The 19,449-nt window shown below is 44.8% G+C and overlaps 1 protein-coding gene and 2 long non-coding RNA genes across 3 annotated transcripts; 2 read left to right on the top strand and 1 right to left on the bottom strand.

Moving 5' to 3' along the window:
* The first annotated feature begins 611 nt into the window (after window positions 1–611).
* On the top strand, window positions 612–2,189 carry LOC124681664. Its single transcript, XR_006995985.1, has 4 exons — window positions 612–726; window positions 834–998; window positions 1,080–1,173; window positions 2,001–2,189. It is a non-coding gene; the product is annotated as an uncharacterized LOC124681664 (long non-coding RNA).
* Window positions 2,190–2,485: 296 nt separating this feature from the next.
* Window positions 2,486–4,427, top strand: LOC124681662. The gene is made up of 4 exons (XR_006995984.1): window positions 2,486–2,550; window positions 2,848–3,082; window positions 3,233–3,291; window positions 3,570–4,427. It is a non-coding gene; the product is annotated as an uncharacterized LOC124681662 (long non-coding RNA).
* A 7,557-nt stretch (window positions 4,428–11,984) lies between these two features.
* LOC124681661 (sucrose synthase 4) lies at window positions 11,985–17,459 on the bottom strand. The gene is made up of 15 exons (XM_047216528.1): window positions 17,299–17,459; window positions 17,093–17,219; window positions 16,852–17,003; window positions 16,117–16,309; window positions 15,907–16,025; window positions 15,222–15,438; window positions 15,012–15,107; window positions 14,633–14,806; window positions 14,062–14,178; window positions 13,822–13,988; window positions 13,348–13,572; window positions 12,876–13,197; window positions 12,521–12,765; window positions 12,292–12,430; window positions 11,985–12,056 (listed from the first exon to the last, which is right to left on the bottom strand). Exons 1-15 carry the CDS (start codon window positions 17,394–17,396, stop codon window positions 12,018–12,020), a joined length of 2,430 nt encoding a protein of 809 aa, XP_047072484.1. The 5' UTR covers window positions 17,397–17,459; the 3' UTR covers window positions 11,985–12,017.
* Between the last annotated feature and the right edge of the window lie 1,990 nt (window positions 17,460–19,449).

Genomic DNA, 19,449 nt, shown 5'->3' with positions numbered 1-19,449 from the left:
GTGCCCGTAGCTGTCATGCTGCTAAACTGTGGCAGGCCCATGTGGGGTAGACGCTGCACAATCTGTCGGTTGGTCCACTACTTCAATTCAAAGCGGTGCTAGCTGTAGAAAAATCGAGTAGCTAATTGATTCGTGGCATGGAAACGCATCCTGCCTTGACACGTTCTACCACTCGCCTCTTCTAAACATATGTTCCTGTGCTGGACCGCTGGTGTATTATCCCGGTCGCCATTAGAGCCGGCGGAGGCGCGGAGGAGTCGAGGAGGAGATGGACGTCCTCTTCTCTCCCTCCTGAGATGGATGGCGGAGCGGAGGAGGAGCTGGACGCCCTCCTCTCCCTCGATCTGCACCTCCGCCGGTCTCCCATGAGAGCATCTCCCTGGCTGAGGTCTCTCTCCAAGGCTGCGTGAGCAGCACACCACCACCGCATAGAGAGCCGCGCAAAGAGGCCGAGGATGACGCGCCGGAGACCGACGCGAAGAGCCGCGGCGGTGGAGGCCGGCGCCGTGATGTGTCGTGCCGGCGGGCAGCAGCTTCGGAAGAGGCCTGAGGGTGACCGCGAGGGCGTTTCATTCGCGGAGCAGGGAGAGGGCTAAAGTTGCTCGCCAGACGGAGGAGCTTCATGGCGGGGTCACGTGGCCGAGCTCGCCGGATTCGAGCGAGAGGAACCACCTCAACACCAGAGGGAGGAGGCCAGCAACCACCTGTCGACGATTCGGTGCGCAGGTATGCCATCCTCCAATTTAGCTTCCTCTTCTCCATGACCGATCTTGTAGATTCAACTCGGCCTCTTCCTCTACCATATGCGTCTCACCACTCTCCATCTCTATCAGGCAGCAGTGGATGCGGCAAGGACGGAAACAGCTTCGTTGACCATGGAACTGGCGGTGAATAAAGTTATTTCCGTAGGTGATGTGCTCAAGTGTTTTCCTAATAGAAGATGTCACACCTTGGCTGTCAGGGTTATGTGCTGACTATCCAATTTTGCATACAGCTCGGTGAGTCTCCTTCCTACTGTGTTCAGATTATTCGATTTTCTCATAGTTCACATTGGTAATTTGAGCTTAAATTCGATGCAGATGTAACCGACTTAATTACAGATGTGAAATTCGATGCAGATTATTCCTACAGATGAGAAATTCGATGCAGATTATTCCTACTGTGTTCACATTGGTAATTACAGATTCCTACTGTGTTCAGATTATACGATTGTGAAATTCGATGAGATTATTCGATTTTCTCATAGTTCACATTGGGAATTCTGATTCAGATCCTGGATTGCATAGACGTACTGTTAGTATTATTTGTTCTACCAAAACAAATATAGGCCAATCAGGAAAGCCTGCTTAATTATTAATGGGAAGCCAATTTACCATGTCATGTCTTATCGTACTCTTCTTTGAAAGGAATAGATATTGAATTTCACAATCGTCTGTTACCCTTAAAATCATTTACTCTCCCTGTCTTACGTTTTTTCGTTTTCTGATTTTTTTATTCAAAATGAACTAAATCATTTGGAATTGAACCTACATGGCTGCTTGTTTCAAGGGATTTTTTTGTTTTTGATCAATTCGTTTAGCTAGCTACTCTGAACAGTGTGTGGTGGTCGCATATGTATTCATCTACACATTTCAACAATTCATCATCATAGATTCATCTAAAGCTTTGAGCTGACAGAAGGATTATATTCACCGAGCTTATCGATAAGGATGGCTGGTGGTATCTAGGGTATACAGAATGCTAAAAAGAAGCATACCCCGATGAAAACATGTATCAGTGCAAGAACTATACAAGTTTCTGACCTTACCTTTGCATAAGCTAATCCTGAGATATACAGAACTAGCATAGCACCTTTTTTTTATTTCCACAACGTATGGTTCTAAATTTTCAGGTGGTGTACTCCCTTGTACCATCTGAACTCGCCCATATGAAACTCCATTAAGCACTGTGAGCCATGATATCAACGTTTTCAATGGCTTACTGTGTGTTCCTTCTGCTAGCATGGTCCTCCTGTTGGCGTCGCCGATATCACGGCTGTGGAGCACGAATGGACACGTGCTCACATGCCAGATTGCACAGATAAAAGAATATGACATTCAGTTTCATTATAAGATGTTCACATGCATTGCCAAGTGGCAACTGAAATCGGTGGTTGATCCTGTTGTGGAATCTGCTGGAGCCTGCTGCCGCACACACCATGAGAGCAATTCCAATAATATAGCCAACTGTTGGCTATAACAAGATGTCATATCATTTGTAGTCATCATATAGCTAACATGTACAATAGTTGGCTATAAGAATGTAGTACTTTACTAATATATGGCCCACCTTTCACTCTCACAAGGTGCCTAGGAGCACGTGCAAGAGCTGGCTATTGCATAGTAGCCCACCTCCCTTCTCTCTCCTCTTCTCTCTCCTCCAACTCACCTAAAATATATTATTTAATGTCTTATAGTCAGCTGACTGGACTCTATTGTACTTGCTCTGAAGAACCTACTCCTGGAGGAGGCGGGCGATGACATATCCGTGTTGTACACCTGGCCGGACCAGGTTAGTCACGCTTATGGGTCGACCTTTTTTCCCATAGAAGATCATGTAACCTGACTTGGGCTTTACTTTTTAGATGTGATGTCTGATAACAGATTGTTCCTCACCATCTGCATTAATTTTCAGGATTAGATTTTTTTATTGCAGATAGAATAAATTATCTGATTTATGTTTTTAACACAACTCACAATTTTCTCTATGTTAGACAACAGAATGTTTGTTTCTCCAGCATTTCAGCTCACAGACCAGTTCAGTAGTTCACTTTCTTTGCTGCATTAGTGACCTCTTATTGTTTGACAGATATATGAACGTGCTACTGCTGTAAATGGCTAGGGTGAAAAGGTCACTGTCTCACCTTGGTACTCTCATTCCCCATGAATTTGTCGCCCTCGGGTTGTACATTGGGGTGAAGCCATCAAGGGCCCAGCCCACAGAAAAGGTGCATGCCGAGGAGAGGTATCACCACTATGAGGTTAGGGAGTTGTTGGAGGCCTGTATTGACTGTCGCTGGCTCCGCTCCGCCATGCTGATTCCAGTAATTGCCGTTACCTCATCTTCTCCCCAAACATTCTCTTAGTTTTGAAGATCTCAACAATATTTTAATATCTTTGATAATTTAGGCCCCATTTGCAGATTATTAACTAATTTGTAGCCCAATATTACTGATTGGTTGTTCTATGTGCAGGTGATTGGATTGCCTGCCAAACACTTCATATAATTTCCCAACCAAGGAGCCTAATGCAGGTTAGGTTATTTTCTTCTTTAAGATCAATCTACCATTCAATTGCTTGCATCTGTCCCAGGTTCCATGGATTTGATTGAGACATGATTTGTGTATTTAACTAAGTGAATGTAGAATGCAGTTTCATAAATACGATAAGCGATCACAACATGAAGCTATCATTGGGATTAAGCTTTATGTTCTGTTCTGTTGTTTCAGAATTGCTTATCTTTGCAGATTAATTTCATGCATAGTTTGACCCCAAGAAAAGAAGTTTTAAACTTATATATAATACCTGCAGATCATCTTGAGGAATACAACAGGGACAAGAAAAAACTCAGCTACGTGTACTGCATTTTAAGTCGACTGCATGTGCAACACCATTCGTGTTCCGGCATGAGGTCAGCTTATGTTAAGCTGCTACGAGTCACATAGCTGCGTATTTTATGCATAGATCTTTTTCTGTGCCGCAAGGTATTAACTGTTATCTTGCATATACACGATTCATCATACACAATGCAGTTATTGTCTTACCAAACTCAGGTTACTTTTTAGAAAATAATATTTTTCTTCAGAACATTAGTCCAAGTAGTTCTTTTACAAGTATAGACATCTTTTTAATGGAGATACTTTTATTTCCTAAGCAAATATACATAGTGTATTCTCACTAGAGGTTGCCTTTGTTTTGCTTCAGCAATGGTCAGCAAGGTGGTAACCGAGCCCATAAAAGGTCAATAATTTTGTGTTGAGAATATAATGTGTTTTGTGTATGTTCATCAGAACGGCTACGCACATAATGGAACTTTGCTTTCAATCTTTTTTGGGGCCTCTGGTAAGAATATATGTGAGAGTTATTTTGGGTCACTGTTTGAATAAAATTCTATTTCACTGCAGGCGAATTGAGTTGCGGATAATGTTGATGCGCCATGCTTTGCAGATTGAAAGATGGGAGTTTGCTACATGATTAGAAACAATAATTAGATTATGAGAGTAAAAATTATCGTATTTCATGGATCTAGGGTATTCACTTGAGTATGTAACCATTTTTTAAAATCTGCCCTACGGACTTTTTTACCATTTTTAAAATTTGTTGTACGGATATGGTTTTTAAAGGTAACTGGTTCTTTTTGCAAATATATAGGAGTGTAAATTAGCCTCGAGATGACCTTATTGGACAGGTGCGCGTGAAATCAATGTACGTTGAAAGTGGCTTCAATTTGACCCAGATGTACGGCCATGTGCAACTGCAGCCTTCGAATATTTCAAGTACTTATGTGTAATCTAAATTAGATTTAGCTTTGCTAGATGCTGACAAACTGATGTCACACAGGAAAGAGGTTTGCAATATTAATGGTAAAGAAAAACGATTCTCTCTCAGAGTCGTCCATTTAAATTGTGCTTTTGTCTTTTACCGCTGGGTGTCATCGTGCAAACATTACCTCCGCTCACCCAAAACTGCAACATAGCTGCCACTAGGAAAAGGAGGAGGCCCATGAATGCATGTCCATCCCTGTAGGTACGACAGTCAAACACAATTAACATATGCCCTTAAATCGATCTATGTAAAGATGTCACACAAAAATAAAATAACAAATCCGTTGCACCTTAAGTAAAGCCAGAACAAACACAATTCTAAAAAAAAATACTAAAACCCACAAGTATTTAACACTCTCAGGAATCACCATCTTCTCGCCCCCACATGGCGCGGCGTGCCGCCGCGCCCTTCATTGCTAGTATATCTAACCGTTTGAGATAAGGTTTATATGAAAAGATGTGTATTGATGTTGTGATTCCATTCCTACGACCGGTTTCTAGATTCAACAAGTGTTTCGTATTTTCTTTATAGCTTTTTTTTGATGAATTTTATCAAATTCGTCGCACATGATCGACTATCTAAAATTTGCTTCAACGAGTAGCTTCATCTCACCGTTTCACACAATTTTTGTTTCAAATTAATCATTTTCTTTTTGCCCCTCTGCAAGCCAGCCAAGAGTAAAACTGATTTAGATTAGAAGCATGTATTGAGCCTCGCGCCACGACCTTGTGTTGAACCAATAGAAATAGAACCGGTGGTCGCTCCGCATCACCCCCCGCGGCGATAGGGGCGACCCCCACCTTCCCCTCCGCCTCAGGCCGTCTCCTCTCCCTCCCCTTGTTGCAACCGCCAGCGCGAGCCGCCGAGCAAAGCATGTGCGGTGTCGGCGGCTGTCCTCTGCTCGCGTTTGGTGAGGGTCTCGCGGGGTGGCCCACCCAGGCGGTGGTGCACTGCGTCCTCCGGCTGGCGTGGGAGATGCCGCCGGATCCTGGTAGGGTGGCGGCGCGGCACGACGACTTGACCACTGGTGACTGGCGTGACCCGATGCTGGAACGGCCGTGGCCATGGGTTGCAGCGACGGGCCCTGGTCTGGGCCGCCGTGCCTAGGTTTGGGCTACATATGGGCAGTCTCGGTCGGGGCGACCCCGATGCATCCCGAGTGTGAGCCTGCTTGGGTGTAGGTTGGCTCCCCTGCTTGCACTAGTCGAGGTCTGCGCACGGCGGCTCCGGTGACCGACGACGCAACCCGGGCCAGGTTGGATTTCCTAGGCCCTAGGTTCGGTACAAGCGGCTGGTGTCTCTGTAGGGGCAGGGATACCAGGTCTTCTTCTCTCGGGTTTGCTCCGGCTTGAGAGAACTTGGGTTCATGGCTGGTAGGGTGGAGCTTCAATGGCGTGGTGGTGACTTGTCGCCGCCGATTGCTTGATTCCCTTCGGCCAGTGGTGACGACCGTGGGGACGGCCCGTCACAGAGTTACCCGTGCAGGATTGGTGTGGTTTCGTTGGGTTTGGCCTGCATGGACGCTAGCGAGCTCGATGGTGTGTCCGCGAAAGTACCGCAAGGCTTCGGCCACTTCCGGTGATGACGACGTCTTCGGATGCCGTTCACCTCCTTGGAGCGGTGGCCACAACACACATCTTGTTGTTGGTTGCCTTCCCCGGGGCACTGTATGTTGCCCTGCTGACTTGCGTTTTCTCCGAGGTCCACCTCGGAATCCCTACTCGTCGATGCCCTGTGTCTTGCTGTGACCCGTTAATATAGACGGTGTGCCTCCAGTTTGCGTGGCCGCTCTTGAGCCTAGGGTGGCTATCCGAGTTTGTGTCGTGGCACGAGGAACAACGGTGGTTCTCAATAGCTAGTGGTTGTCCTGATGGCAGATGCAAAGACATAGACCTTCCGTGGGGTGGGTGATGAAGCTTCCGTGAAAGCACTGCACGGCTCCCATGTGCCAACAACGGCGACGCTCGTGAGCGCCGCTCTCTTCCTGGAGGCATTGTCGTGAAGTTTCCCCCTTTGAACTATGGAGGCGCTTGAAGATTCAAGCTGAGCTGCCGGTGCTTAGCTGTAGTTTTGGGCGCCCTTGTAGATTTTGTAGGTTGGAGTCTTGCTCTGCCTGGTCTTGCTTGAATGCTTGAAGATTCAAGCTGAGCTGTCGGTGCTTAGTTGTAATTTCGGGCGCCTGAAATTGCTTGAATGCTTGAAGATTCAAGCTGAACTGCCGGTATTTACCTGTAATTTCGGGCGCCTGGTCTTACTTGAATGCTTGAAGATTCAAGCTGAGCTGTCTTTTCTTGATTTCAGCTTTGGAATTGCTTGAATGCTTGAAGATTCAAGCTGAACTGCCGGTGCTTACCTGTAATTTCGGGCGCCTGGTCTTACTTGAATGCTTGAAGATTCAAGCTGAGCTGTCTTTTCTTGATTTCAGCTTTAGCTTTGCACCTGTGGTTGTATCTCTAGCTGGTAACCCCTGTTTTCGTTTCTCTTCTTTCCTTTCCTGTTGTTGGTTTTTGTTATTTAAAGTCAGCCTCGTTGAGCCTTATGTTTTTTTTTTAAAGGCCAAAATTTTCTCAATAATAAGATTGTGAGGAACCAACGCCCCGTAGCCTGTTAGCTGAGCCTGTTTAAATGGAACCGGAGTGTTCCCAGTAGAAAAAAAAAGATCAGCGTCTGCAGAAACATTTGTATGTACCGTCACTTGAATGTACAACGTCCACAGAAACATACCAAGGCATTTACTGTTTGGGCAGAAGCTTTAAAACATAAACAACGTGAATATAATTAGCCAGAGCGTACCAACCACTCATATTTACATAACCAAGGGGCATAGCCTCCATTTCGAAAAATATTTACATAACCAAGATATTTGCAAATCCTCGATTACAGACTCCCAGATACTTCCCGCTGGACACACACGTAGACAACTTATATATCGGTCATCAACTGCATTTTACTCCATTTGTCCTCCCCCCTGATGACATGCAGTTTTTTCGATAAAGGATGCTTTCATTACTTTTATAAGCAATTACATCCAGCCTCTGCATAACCAGGATGCACACAGCCGTTTATGTTGTCTCAGGTTCGAAAGTGATAAAAACAAAAAACTAGGCGAGATACACATCAAGATGAAACATATAACGCCTAAGAAGTAGGTGGGGCATCTATCCGTAGACTATGCTGCCACCCATGTTGGGAAAAAGTATCCCTCGCCGCAGCCTCCAACCGTGTACAGACCTCCGTAAACAGGTCTCGGTTCTCCACTCGCTGAAGAGGTAACCACGAACGGAGAATACCTGTACATCTGCAGATGACCTGCAACAAAGAGCAATTTTTATCATTAAAAATCTTGTCGTTTCTACATAGCCAAAGCGCCCAGATAACTGCTAGCGCCCCCACCCTAAGAAGCAACTTAAACCTTGAATCAACACCATGGAGCCAATTACCAAATACATTGGCAACACTAGTCGGAGGATACAGGGTAGACGCTACTTGGATGACTGACCATATAGATCTCGCGAATTGGCACTCGGAAGAACAAATGCTTGATTGTTTCGTCCTGTTGACGAGAAAACACATCGAGTACTTCCATGCCAATTACGCTTAACAAGATTATCTTTGGTGAGGATCACCCCTCGACGAAGATACCATCCAAAAATTTTAATTTTTAATGGTATCTTCATCTTCCAAATCTTTTTATTATTATCAACTCGGTAGATCAGAAAGAAGGATCGCGTTGTAGAAAGATTTCACGAGAAAGCACCGTTGGCATGAAGGTTCCATCTAAATTCATCCGGTTCGTCCGATAATTGAATATCCCCGAGCCGTTGAATTAAGGTATTCCATGCCGCGAGTCTTTGTCCAAGTAAAACCCGTCTGAACGTCACATTCGGGGGTGAGGTAGCCATTACAGTAGCAATGGTATCACCTTGACGACGAACAATCCTATAAAGAGCTGGATACTCGTTCCATCGAGGGGTGCGTTGTCAAGCCAAGCATCTTCCCGAAACGTATTTGTGCTCCATTTCTGATTGAGAAAGTGCCATGGCGAAAAAATTCATTTTTAGTCGCCATTAGCCCGGCCCAGAAGTGAGAATCCCCTGGTTTCCAAACCATTTGGGATAATGTCTTCGAACCGATATACTTTCGCCGAAGGATAGTCTGCCAAGTCCCATCCTCAGTGAGGAGCTTAAACAGCCATTTTCCCAATAGGGCCGAATTCTTGACTTCCAAGTCATGAACTCCAAGCCCACCTTGGTCTTTGGGACTACAAACTATACTCCACTTAACCAGTCGATATTTCTTTTTCTCATCGTCCCCTTGCCAAAAGAATCTGGATCGATAATAATCGAGTTTATGCAGAATTCCTTTTGGTAAGATGAAAAATGATAACATATACGGTACCATGTTTGTGAGTACCGAATTAATGAGTATCAATCTTCCACCTAGGGACAGCAACTTGCCTTTCCGGCTACTAAGGCGTTTTTGTAGTCTTTCTTCCACTAATTTCCATTCCGCGATTGTAAGTCTCCGATAATGAATCGGTATACCCAAATAACGAATCGGAAATTGGCCTTGCCCACAACCAAACAACTCTGCGTACGAGTCGCATCATTTTGGGCATCACCGAAGCGGAACAATTCACTCTTATGGAAATTGATTTTCAATCCCGACAATTGCTCAAAGGCCGCCAAGATTAATTTCAAGTTTTGAGCTTTTTCAAGATCATGATCCATAAATAGAATTGTATCATCGGCGTATTGAAGTATAGATAAGCCACCATCAACTAGATGTGGAATCACACCTTCAATCGGCCATCGGCCTTAGCCCGCTCTATGAGTATAGCCGTAATATCCGCTACAATGTTAAACAACATCGGTGATAACGGATCTCCTTGGCGTAACCCTTTTCGTGTTTGGAAATAGTGACCGGTGTCATCATTGACCCGGATTGCGACACTACCACCATACACAAAATCATTTATCAGAGCGCGCCACTCTGGAGAAAAACCTTTCATCCTGAGTGTTTGCTCGTAGAAACGACCACTTAACTTTATCATACGCCTTTTCAAAATCTAGTTTCAAAATAACCCCATTTAATTTCTTAGAATGCATTTCATGTACCGTCTCATGCAAGACCGCCACTCCATCAAGGATGTTTCTTCCTTGCATGAAGGCCGTCTGTGATGGCTGGACAACATGATCCGCGACCGTATTAAGTCTAATGGTGGCCACTTTCGTGAAAATCTTGAAACTTACATTTAAAAGGCAGATAGGTCTATATTGTTGAATCCTTTCTGCCTCATTAACTTTCGGTAACAAGATTACTTCACCAAAATTTAGACGAAATAATTCTAGTTGTCCGAGTGTAGGTCACCGAACAAATCTAGAAGGTCCGATTTAATCGTGTCCCGTGAAAGTTTGATAAAACTCAGCTGGGAAACCATCAGGACCCGGTGCTTTATTGCATTCCATTTGGAAAACTGCCTTCGAACCTCTTCCTCAGTATAAGGTGCGGTTAGTAGACCATTTTCCTCAACGGAAACTTGGGGTATATCGGCCGTTAAATCCTCATTAAGAGAGAAAGAACTTTCCTCCGGAGGACCAAACAATCCTTTATAATAATTAGTAATGTACGATTTGAGCTGCTCATGGCCTTCAATCACCCCTTCATCTTGAGTAAGAGAATGGATACGTTTTTTCCGATGTCTTCCATTGGCTAAAGCATGGAAATATCGCGTATTTGAATCTCCCTCTAAAATGAACTGGGCTTTGGATCGCTGGTACCATTTGAGTTCCTCCTCACGAAGAAGACTCGCCATCTGCGCATTTGATTGATTTTTGAGTTCAATCTCCTGCGTCGACAACGGTCTAACCTCCGCAAAAGCCTCAATCTCATCAATGACCTTTGATAAGCGAGCCTTCTCTTTTTTAAGAATACCAGCCGTATGGGCAGCCCAACCACCGAGATGTTTGCGCAATGATCGCATCTTATTGTTCCATCTCAGAATTGGAGAGCTGCCACCGACCGGTCTCTCCCAAACCTTCTTAACCATATCATGAAAACCATCCCGATGTAACCAACCGAGTTCAAATTTGAATGGCCGCTTACACACAGGACGGGGTTCCCCAGTGGTTAGAAGGATGGGGGCATGGTCAGACAGATTTACAATACGTTCTAGTGCACGGACAGACACCATAGGGTATTTATTTTCCCATTCGGTGTCCATCAACACGCGATCTAGTTTCTCGTAGGTGGGTTCAGGCAAGCTGTTGGCCCAAGTAAACTGTCGACCAGACATGAACACCTCCCTTAAATCAAGACTGTCAATGACAGCATTGAATAGAAAAGGCCAATGTCCATCAAAGCGGCCTTTACTTTTCTCGTGAGGGAATCTCAACAAATTAAAATCGCCTCCGATTAAAATCGGGTAGGGATTATCTTTTGTAAGATTTACCAACTCACGTAAAAAGTCAGCCTTAAAAGCATCCTGAGCGGCACCATACACAGCTGACCGAGTCCACTTGAACCCGTCTGCTTTATTCTGAATGTCGAGTTTAATGTGGTACTCTCCATCAGAACTAGCTAAGACAGTCATGGTATCAATACGGACGCCAAGTAAAATGCCACCGGATCTACCACGGGGTGGGCGAGAAAACCACTGAAAGTTAATTCCGCCTGACAATCGGTCGAGAAAACTTTGTGTGAAATTCCGCCTACCCGTCTCCGATATAGCAATGAAATCTAAATCATAATCTCTACAACCATCGGCAATGTGAGAATGCTTAGCCAAGTCACCAAGACCTCTGCTATTCCGAAACATGCCATTCATCGAGAAACTATTTTGGATTTAGATTTTTTGCCATATCTACGAGATTTCTTTCCAGCCGATGATCTAGAACCACGTTCAGAGGCAGAGAGGTCATAAACTGCACTAAGCTCTGAGTGGTCTAAATCAACTTCTGTCACACTCCCAACTAAAGCCGAGAGAAGATGACCATCTAGGATGCCATCATCTTCGTCATCGTCAACAGTGGAAGTAGCCAGCTCAGTGGATCCATTTGGAGCAACCGTTAAACGGTCAAGCTCCGTCTGTCTCAACACATGAGCTGAAGCTAAAATCTCATCCGAACCTCTACCCAAAGATATACCTACACTACTCAAATTCGAAGAAATTCTAGAATCAGAAAAAGAAGTGAAGGACTTGGATGAAAATCTGGTACCTGCCGTGTCGAGGTTCTTTTCTGCCTTACGTCGCATAGCCCTCTGCATCACGTCTTCATCCGTAGCCTCCACGCCATCCTCCGTCGTAGCAAACCTCCCACTCCTCCTCACCGGCGGCTGCGCCACTGGTGGAGGAATAGTGGGGGGAGGATGCAGTTATTCTCAGCCACAAACACAGAGCAGTTCATCAAGTCATGGGTACTGAGCACAGAACGGCTAGTGTGCCTCATCTACGGCAAGTGGCACGCTCTTCGCCTGCATGAACAACAAAGAGTAGCCGGTCAAAAGCGCATCTCTTTCAAATGAGGAAATATGCTCCTCTGTTCTCTGTCTCGGAGAGAAAGAGAGAGACTCGTGTGAGTTCTGCAATGTGAGTCTATCTAATGATCATATTTCAAACACTGTCATGTTGTAAACTGAAAGTCAGCTCATCCAGTAACTGGAGTATTTCTGGGGGAGATTAAAAAAATGTGCTGAGGCTGATGCTTACCAGCTCACGGAACTTCAGTATATAGAACATCTCAAGGTAACGCCTAGTCTCCCGCCTCTCTAGCTTCGAAACATACTTCCAGAAGCCATAAACCCCAGCCAGTGTCATCAACCTCTCGGAGTAAATCTTCCATGTATACCTACACAACACGGAGAAAACAAATATCACGCAAGAGACCATGAAAAACACATGGTAAAGACCTTCCTAAAACAGGATTTCTTGTACTAACTTGTCGTATATACGCTGAAGCCCCCTGTCAGATATCTTAACCCAGTGGTTGGGGTCTTGTTTGCATTGTTCAAAGAAATCGGCCATCAAAGTGGCGGCCTGATCAGGATGGTAAGGATCAATGTGGAAACCTGAGACTCCATGCTCTATAATCTCGGCAGGCCCTCCGTGAAGTGTTGCGAAAGTAGGAAGTCCACAGGTCATGGCCTCCACAACAGTGAGACCGAATGCTTCATACAAAGCTGGCTGCAGTTCACAAGATAGGTTTATACATTCAGTATGTAACCCATTTGGGTAGGAAAACTTCCCCCAAAATTTCGGTTCTAGGACCATAAGTTACAGCTTTGCTTACATACCTGCACAAAGGCACCGTGAGTATCAGCGATGTAGCGATACAGCTCACCATTTTGAGCCCTGTTCGTCTGGGCAGAGATCCAACGGAACTGCCCAAACAGGTCATATGTCTTAATAAGTTCATGCATCTTTTCTATCTCTTCTATCTCTTCTCTGTCCTTTGAATTCTTGACATCGAAAAAGCCAGCTACTACAACAAGGTTTACGTGCTCCCTTAGCTTAGCGTTTTTACTATATGCTTCGACCAGTCCTGTTATGTTTTTAACCCGGTCAAGTCTTGCCATGGAGAAGAGAATTGGTTTTGATCTGTCATCCAGATGTCCACTGCAAAGAACAGCAATTACGATCAGAAGGTCGCGTGCAGTACCATACATACTACTAATATCACTAGCCCACTATAAGTGAAATCTACAAGACATGCAACCATATAATTACTACAAAGAATACTGTAAAGGGCATATAACATATTCTCACATGTGTACATCGTTTTGCTCTGGGTCATAAAGCAGGCTCTCAATTGAACCATGATAGGCAGTGAGTCGCCGGTCTTTTTCAGTGTATGGAAAATATATGGACATGTCTGCTCCAGGAGAGACTATGTTGAACTTTGGATCAAAAACATCAATCCCGTGCACGACGCGGTACAGACCAGGAAGAGTAAAAGCAGTATGGCTCTCATACTGTCCAACTGTGTTTTTGCTGCATACAAGGGAAACATAAGAATTAAGTATTGGGTGTCTTCTAAATATACCAATGTATGATCAGAACAAATGAAAGATGCATGAAGTGCACGAACTCCACATGTTACCCTGTTATTAATCAATTAAGAAATCAACGTCTTAACATCTAGATACTAGTATAATGTCACCCCATGCAGGTGAACCAGTTAACCAATGCTGAAATAACAGATAGAGAATGGTGTTGTCAATAAGCCAGAACAGGAAAAACCTTCCAGCGATTTCTTGGTATGTGCTGGTGATTATGAAATCAGCATTGTTCATCGCAATTATATCAGCAGTAAACTGACAAGAGAAATGATACTTCTCGTCAAACTTCTTCCAGTATATGTCTGAATCTGGATATTTAGTCTTCTCCAGAGCATGAGCAATATTGCACTGCAGAGAATTTTTTGACATGATCAGTAGAGAAACAAGTTCAGAACCTCAAGCATAATCTAATTAGTCATACCTGAGTAATTCCCATCTTATAAGATAGCAATGATGCCACAAGATTTCCATCACTGTAGTTCCCAATTATGAAATCTGGAGTACCCTGTAATTCTGCAGCAATTTCACCAGCTGCATCCTGTATTAAAGAAAAAAATGTATTGGCACCTTTTTCTCACTAACATAAGATGCATAATTATACTATATTAGAAAACTTTATAGACTAAACACAAATTCATACCTGTAGAAAGTATTCATATAGTGAACTGCAACAATTATATTATATTAGAAAACTTTATAGACTAAACACAAATTCATACCCATATAGGGAACTGTAACAAGGAAAATTGTCCCTAAATGTTTTGTGTCATTTCTACATAAGCAACTCCTGACCATTCAGAAAAGCATAAGCAACTCCTACCGTTTAGTACTTCGGTTGTGTGTAAAAAAATATGACATCGTTCCAAACCATGCACATTTTATATTTTATGTCATGCAGAAGTCCTTCTCTTGGGGCCTTTTCAGAAAATGAGATAACAGTGCAGGGCCATCTCAGGAATTTTTACAAGAAAAGAAGCATCACTGATACGCACCTCTGCAAATTTCTCCAGATAGGGCCACACATCAAATCTTGAAATCCATTTCTTGAGTATCCCGTTTTCATTTTTAAATGGAACGCGCAATATAAAAGTATGCTTTGTTCCAGTTATTCTCTCAAGCCGCTGATTACATGATGTCCCTTTTGAATCTGGTATTAATCGAGTAACCTGAACCACAAAACAGGAACACATTTTTAGCAGTTGCTCCACTTCTGCAAAATAGTCACTAGAAAGTAATTGCAAACTATTACCATATATACTGCACATCAGAATAATATAATAGGACAGTACAACAAAGTAACTGGACAATTTACTCAGTGCAAACGAATTTTAACTGACAACAAAACTAAGAAGAGAAGAAAAATGCGCTTACGATGAGAATTTTAGGGGAAACGTCAAGCCCTTGTTTCTTTAACCTAAGAACCATCTCATTCTCCAATGCACGAACTTGGTCCAATATGTAGACAATCTGAGTAAAACAAAGGATGATAAAAAAGTGATATAGCAAAGAGATGAGAAAACAGAACAATAAGGATATGACAAGCTATGTATGGTTGTCGTTGGCCATATCATCAGTTGGTACCTGCCCTCCAGTATCTGGCATGCCTAATACATTAGCTTGGCCAAAGTATCCATGAGGAGATACTATCACAACATTAAAGATCATAGGGATCCTCCCCAAGAAATTCTCCAGAGTAGATGGATCTGGGGCTTGAAGAACATCCAGAAGGAGATGCATCATCTCCAATACATGCTCAGCTGTATCACCCCAACCTTTCTCCAAGCCCCATTCTTGAAATCTGTAGGTTGCAATCACATCTAGTGTTAAAAGATACATTATCCTTGTCGGATATGATTTCTTCGATAAAAGTAAAACTCCGTAAATCGCTGAATAATCTGAGACATATGGTGGTATGCAGCATTGACCAACAATGACCACTAAATTCGCAGATGCAAAATCTGATGAAAGGAATTTAAACACGATGATACGTTTCCCCGCAATTAAAGAACACAGAAATACATTGCTTTAGTAAGAGAGCTATAAATGCCTCCATATAAGGATTTAAGCAGCTGTATTTCGACTTGACAGTATATTTTTCACCCAAAGGATATTTTTAGATGGACTTCTTAGAAATTCTCAAAACCTCATTTTTAAACAGCCCAACGCAACTACTGTTTTTTCGAAAAAATATTACAAATGACATGCAAAGCGCAGTATTGTGTTAAAGCAATAAATCAAGCAGCAAACTGTGATAGGGCAGACTAACTTATTAGAAAATTCTGAGTATGGTGTGTCAGCTGGGAGTTTTGAAAGGTGCTCCTCAGCTTTGGTCAGGACAGACTGAAGCCTTCCCACGCTCTGTATCCTATCATTTAGCATCATCACCTGCAGAACATACATGCAACGCTATTAGCACGAAACATAAACTTGGACCCGAAGTTGCTCTCAAAATTTCCTGGGTAGTAACAAAACTTACGTGCCCCTTGTGCCGGTGCTCGCGGAGGAAATCAAGCAGGGGCTCCAGGCAGTCCCTGTTCCGGAACAAAACCGAAGACAGGTGCCTGTTGAGAAACTGCACGCCATTTCCAATTGACGAAGACCGATTGGGACGTGGGATTAAAGCAGTGAATGGCTCAAAGTCAAGTTCCAGCACGTACGGGTCCTCGTGCCTGCCAATTGAAATCCAGGTTAGGAGGTTCAAGTTGTGGTGATCAAAACTGAAATAGTGCCACTTTAGACAGTTTAGCTGCTTATGATATCACCACTCTGAAAGCCTGAAACCAAAAGCTGCTGCAGTTTAGCACGGAACCGTACTGATACTGAAAGCTACTCCAATTCATTCCACATACTGTTATCAATCTAATCTGACGGGAGCAGTTAACAAGTTTCCAATTGACTACACGGTTCTCAGATGTACGTTGCTTGAGGGACGAATATTTACCATCTCTATGGTCTACCAACAAAATTTGAGTATCTAATATAGTATACTAAACATGACCACAATAGTGCACAGGTACTCCCATATGGCATTAACATATTTTACTGCTCCCGTCCAAGTTAAGTCCGGTATGGCGGCCTCTCAAAGCCAAACACTAACCGCGCGCCCAAATCCCCAATTAATCTCCTCTCACCAAAACTTTCACCATAAACAGAGGCAAAGTGAGCAAGCGTCAGAGCAGAGAAAACAGGAACAGGAGCGGACAACACGTACTGGCCGTCGACGAGTTCCTCCTTGAAGCGGAGATACTCCGATACGCCGAGCTGTTCGACGTTGAGCTCGTTGACGTTGACGCGGACGAACTCCCACACCCCCGGCCGCGGCCGCACCGCGATGGCCACGAACGGCGGGAGCACTATCGCCTCCTGCTCGACAAACCACGGCTAACTGTTAATATTCAGGGATACACGTATGCGCGCACAGAAGAAGCGAGCGAGTGTGACCGACGGCGCACCTGGGAGGAGCGCAGGATGTCGAGGAAGGGCCCCTCGGCGAAGACGCTGCCGCCGGGGACCTGGACCTCGTCGAGCGTGTCGAGGATGCGGTGCGGCTGCAGGATCCCCTTCCCCTTGCTCACGTACCTGCGGCCACAGAAGCAGAGGCGTCAGCAACAACAGGATCGAACAATTGGGCGGGAGAGCGGACGCAGCGCTGACTCACTTGGAGAGGAGGGCGACGAGCTCGTTGCGGTGGGCGTGGAGGGTGTCCTCGACGCGCTCGCGGATGCTGGGGTTGCGGTCAAGCTTCGGCGCGGCCATGGCTGGCTGCTGACTCGTGTCACTGTGCTCCCGCTACGTGTTCCGGGCGCTGCTGAGGAAGGCGGAGCCGAGTTGCCCAGCTTTTTATAACACGACGAGATGCGCCTTGCGGACGCGTGGCCCAGAAACTTGGATGGGTGTTGGACTGTTGGCGAAGATGATTGTTACTCAGCGTCGTTCATCGTTTTTTATTCTCACTATCAGCTTAACTTTGGATTCTCTTTTGTTGATTGGTGATACATACGGTGATTCCGTTCATTTCAAGCTCTGAAGTCTAGTCTTAGGCAGGTCGTAATGCGTGAGTCCGTGGTTGTACTTCCCCTATCCCTGCCTACATGTTATTCAAGATCTAACTTTTAGTCGTCTTTCTTTAACCAATGGAATATGAATTATTTGTCACAAAAGTTACATCATTGAATTCATGTTTTATAAAATAATTAAAATGATACTAATTTTTATGACAATTACTCCCTCCGATCCTTTTTAATTGACTCGAATTTAGTATAAAGTTGTACTAAATATGAGTCAATTAAAAGAGACCGGAGGAAGTAACATGTGTATGCGAATATTTTTTCCCCTCCTCCTGGGTCGACCACGGTGACTCCGGATGCACCCCCGTTGCCTCCCAAAAAACCACCTCTCCATCGCCCCCTTCACCCCGCTGCCATCGGAGGAGGCCATTGGTGACAACGGCGGTGGGGTGTCCTGTTTTCTGCTTTCTTCTTGACCCAAGTTTTGTCTTTCGTCGTCTTGTGAGATCCAATCTCCATGAATTCGGACATTGGGATCCGTCCCTAGAGGTGCGCGCCACCGTCTTGTTGGTGTCATCCCATGCAGGGTACAGCCCTGGCCCTAGAGGTTGTGGATACGACCAACGGGACGAGCACCCAGCCGCGCCACCATACTCAGGTGCCCATGGTGTCGTGGGAATTACCACGGCAGATACTACCGGGGGTAGCACATGAGAGGTGTGAGGCAAGGAGAATCCGGGAGTGAGATTGCAAACACATAGTTTACCCAACTTCAGATTCCACTACGGTGGTGGAACCCTGTGTGCGGCTAATTCACTATGATCATAATGTCGCCAACGTTAGATAACTTGCTTTGGTTTACATGGTGGACGCCGGTTTAGGAGCTTAGGCGGCGAGTGGGGTCAATAAAAAGCATTCCCCGAGGGTCTTCCTAGGGGGTTTATATAGGCACATCCCGACTCGGGTTTACATGAATATAAGTTCGTTTGGGCCGCTACGTTTTCTTCCTGAACATGTTGGGTGCAGTCCCCTTCACATCTTTGAAGGCCGTGGGCAGCAGGTTAAAGAGAAGAATGACGACGAGGTTAGGCCATCCCGTGTCCTATACCACGAAATAAAAATGATAATTTCCATTAAATTAAAATGCTTTCAAATAGATATTTGAAGGACACGACTGGGAACAGGTAGCCGCATTTCCCAAGCAACCAATTCGGTGCTTTCGTGCAATGTCGAATGGGGAATACGATTAGAGATGCTTTAATCTGGTTTCTTGGGACAGTAGAGCATCAATATATGCCTAACGATTAGAAAGGATCTTGCAATTCCTTCTCTTGATAGAGGGTGGTCCTGAGCGTTGCCGACTGAAGATCCCCTTCATCGAAAGCACACACTTATTATCACCGGCGCTAATGTTCAGGCTTACAGCTGGGCTCCTCGTGTTTGGCCAAACAAACCACGGGAGCAACCAGAAAGTTCCACGGCTATCTTCTTTACCAAGTCGCTCTCCTTGGCTGCAGAAAGCTGCTTTTATTTTGCAGGGATCTCTGCCTTGCCAAGTTGCCTTCATCGACAGGAACACGCCGTGTAGCCAGCCGACTAGATGGTTCTCCCAACCTCTCGCGACACGTGGGCGAGTGGTCGACGGGACTAGTGGCACCACCGGCTTTGACTTGGACAGTAGCACAGTCGACAGATCACACTGGAATGCAGCAGTTTGGAAGGACGCGAGCAGCTCACGATTTCATGTCGCCTCGTCGGAAGAGAAAACACAGCGGACTGCTCTAAGAGCAAGTTTAATAGTA

This window comes from Lolium rigidum, unplaced genomic scaffold (genome assembly GCF_022539505.1).
Source record: "Lolium rigidum isolate FL_2022 unplaced genomic scaffold, APGP_CSIRO_Lrig_0.1 contig_51203_1, whole genome shotgun sequence".
Classification (NCBI taxonomy): Eukaryota; Viridiplantae; Streptophyta; class Magnoliopsida; order Poales; family Poaceae; genus Lolium; species Lolium rigidum.
The sequence above is the reverse complement of the archived record's forward strand: the minus strand, read 5'-3'. Positions and strand labels throughout refer to the sequence as shown.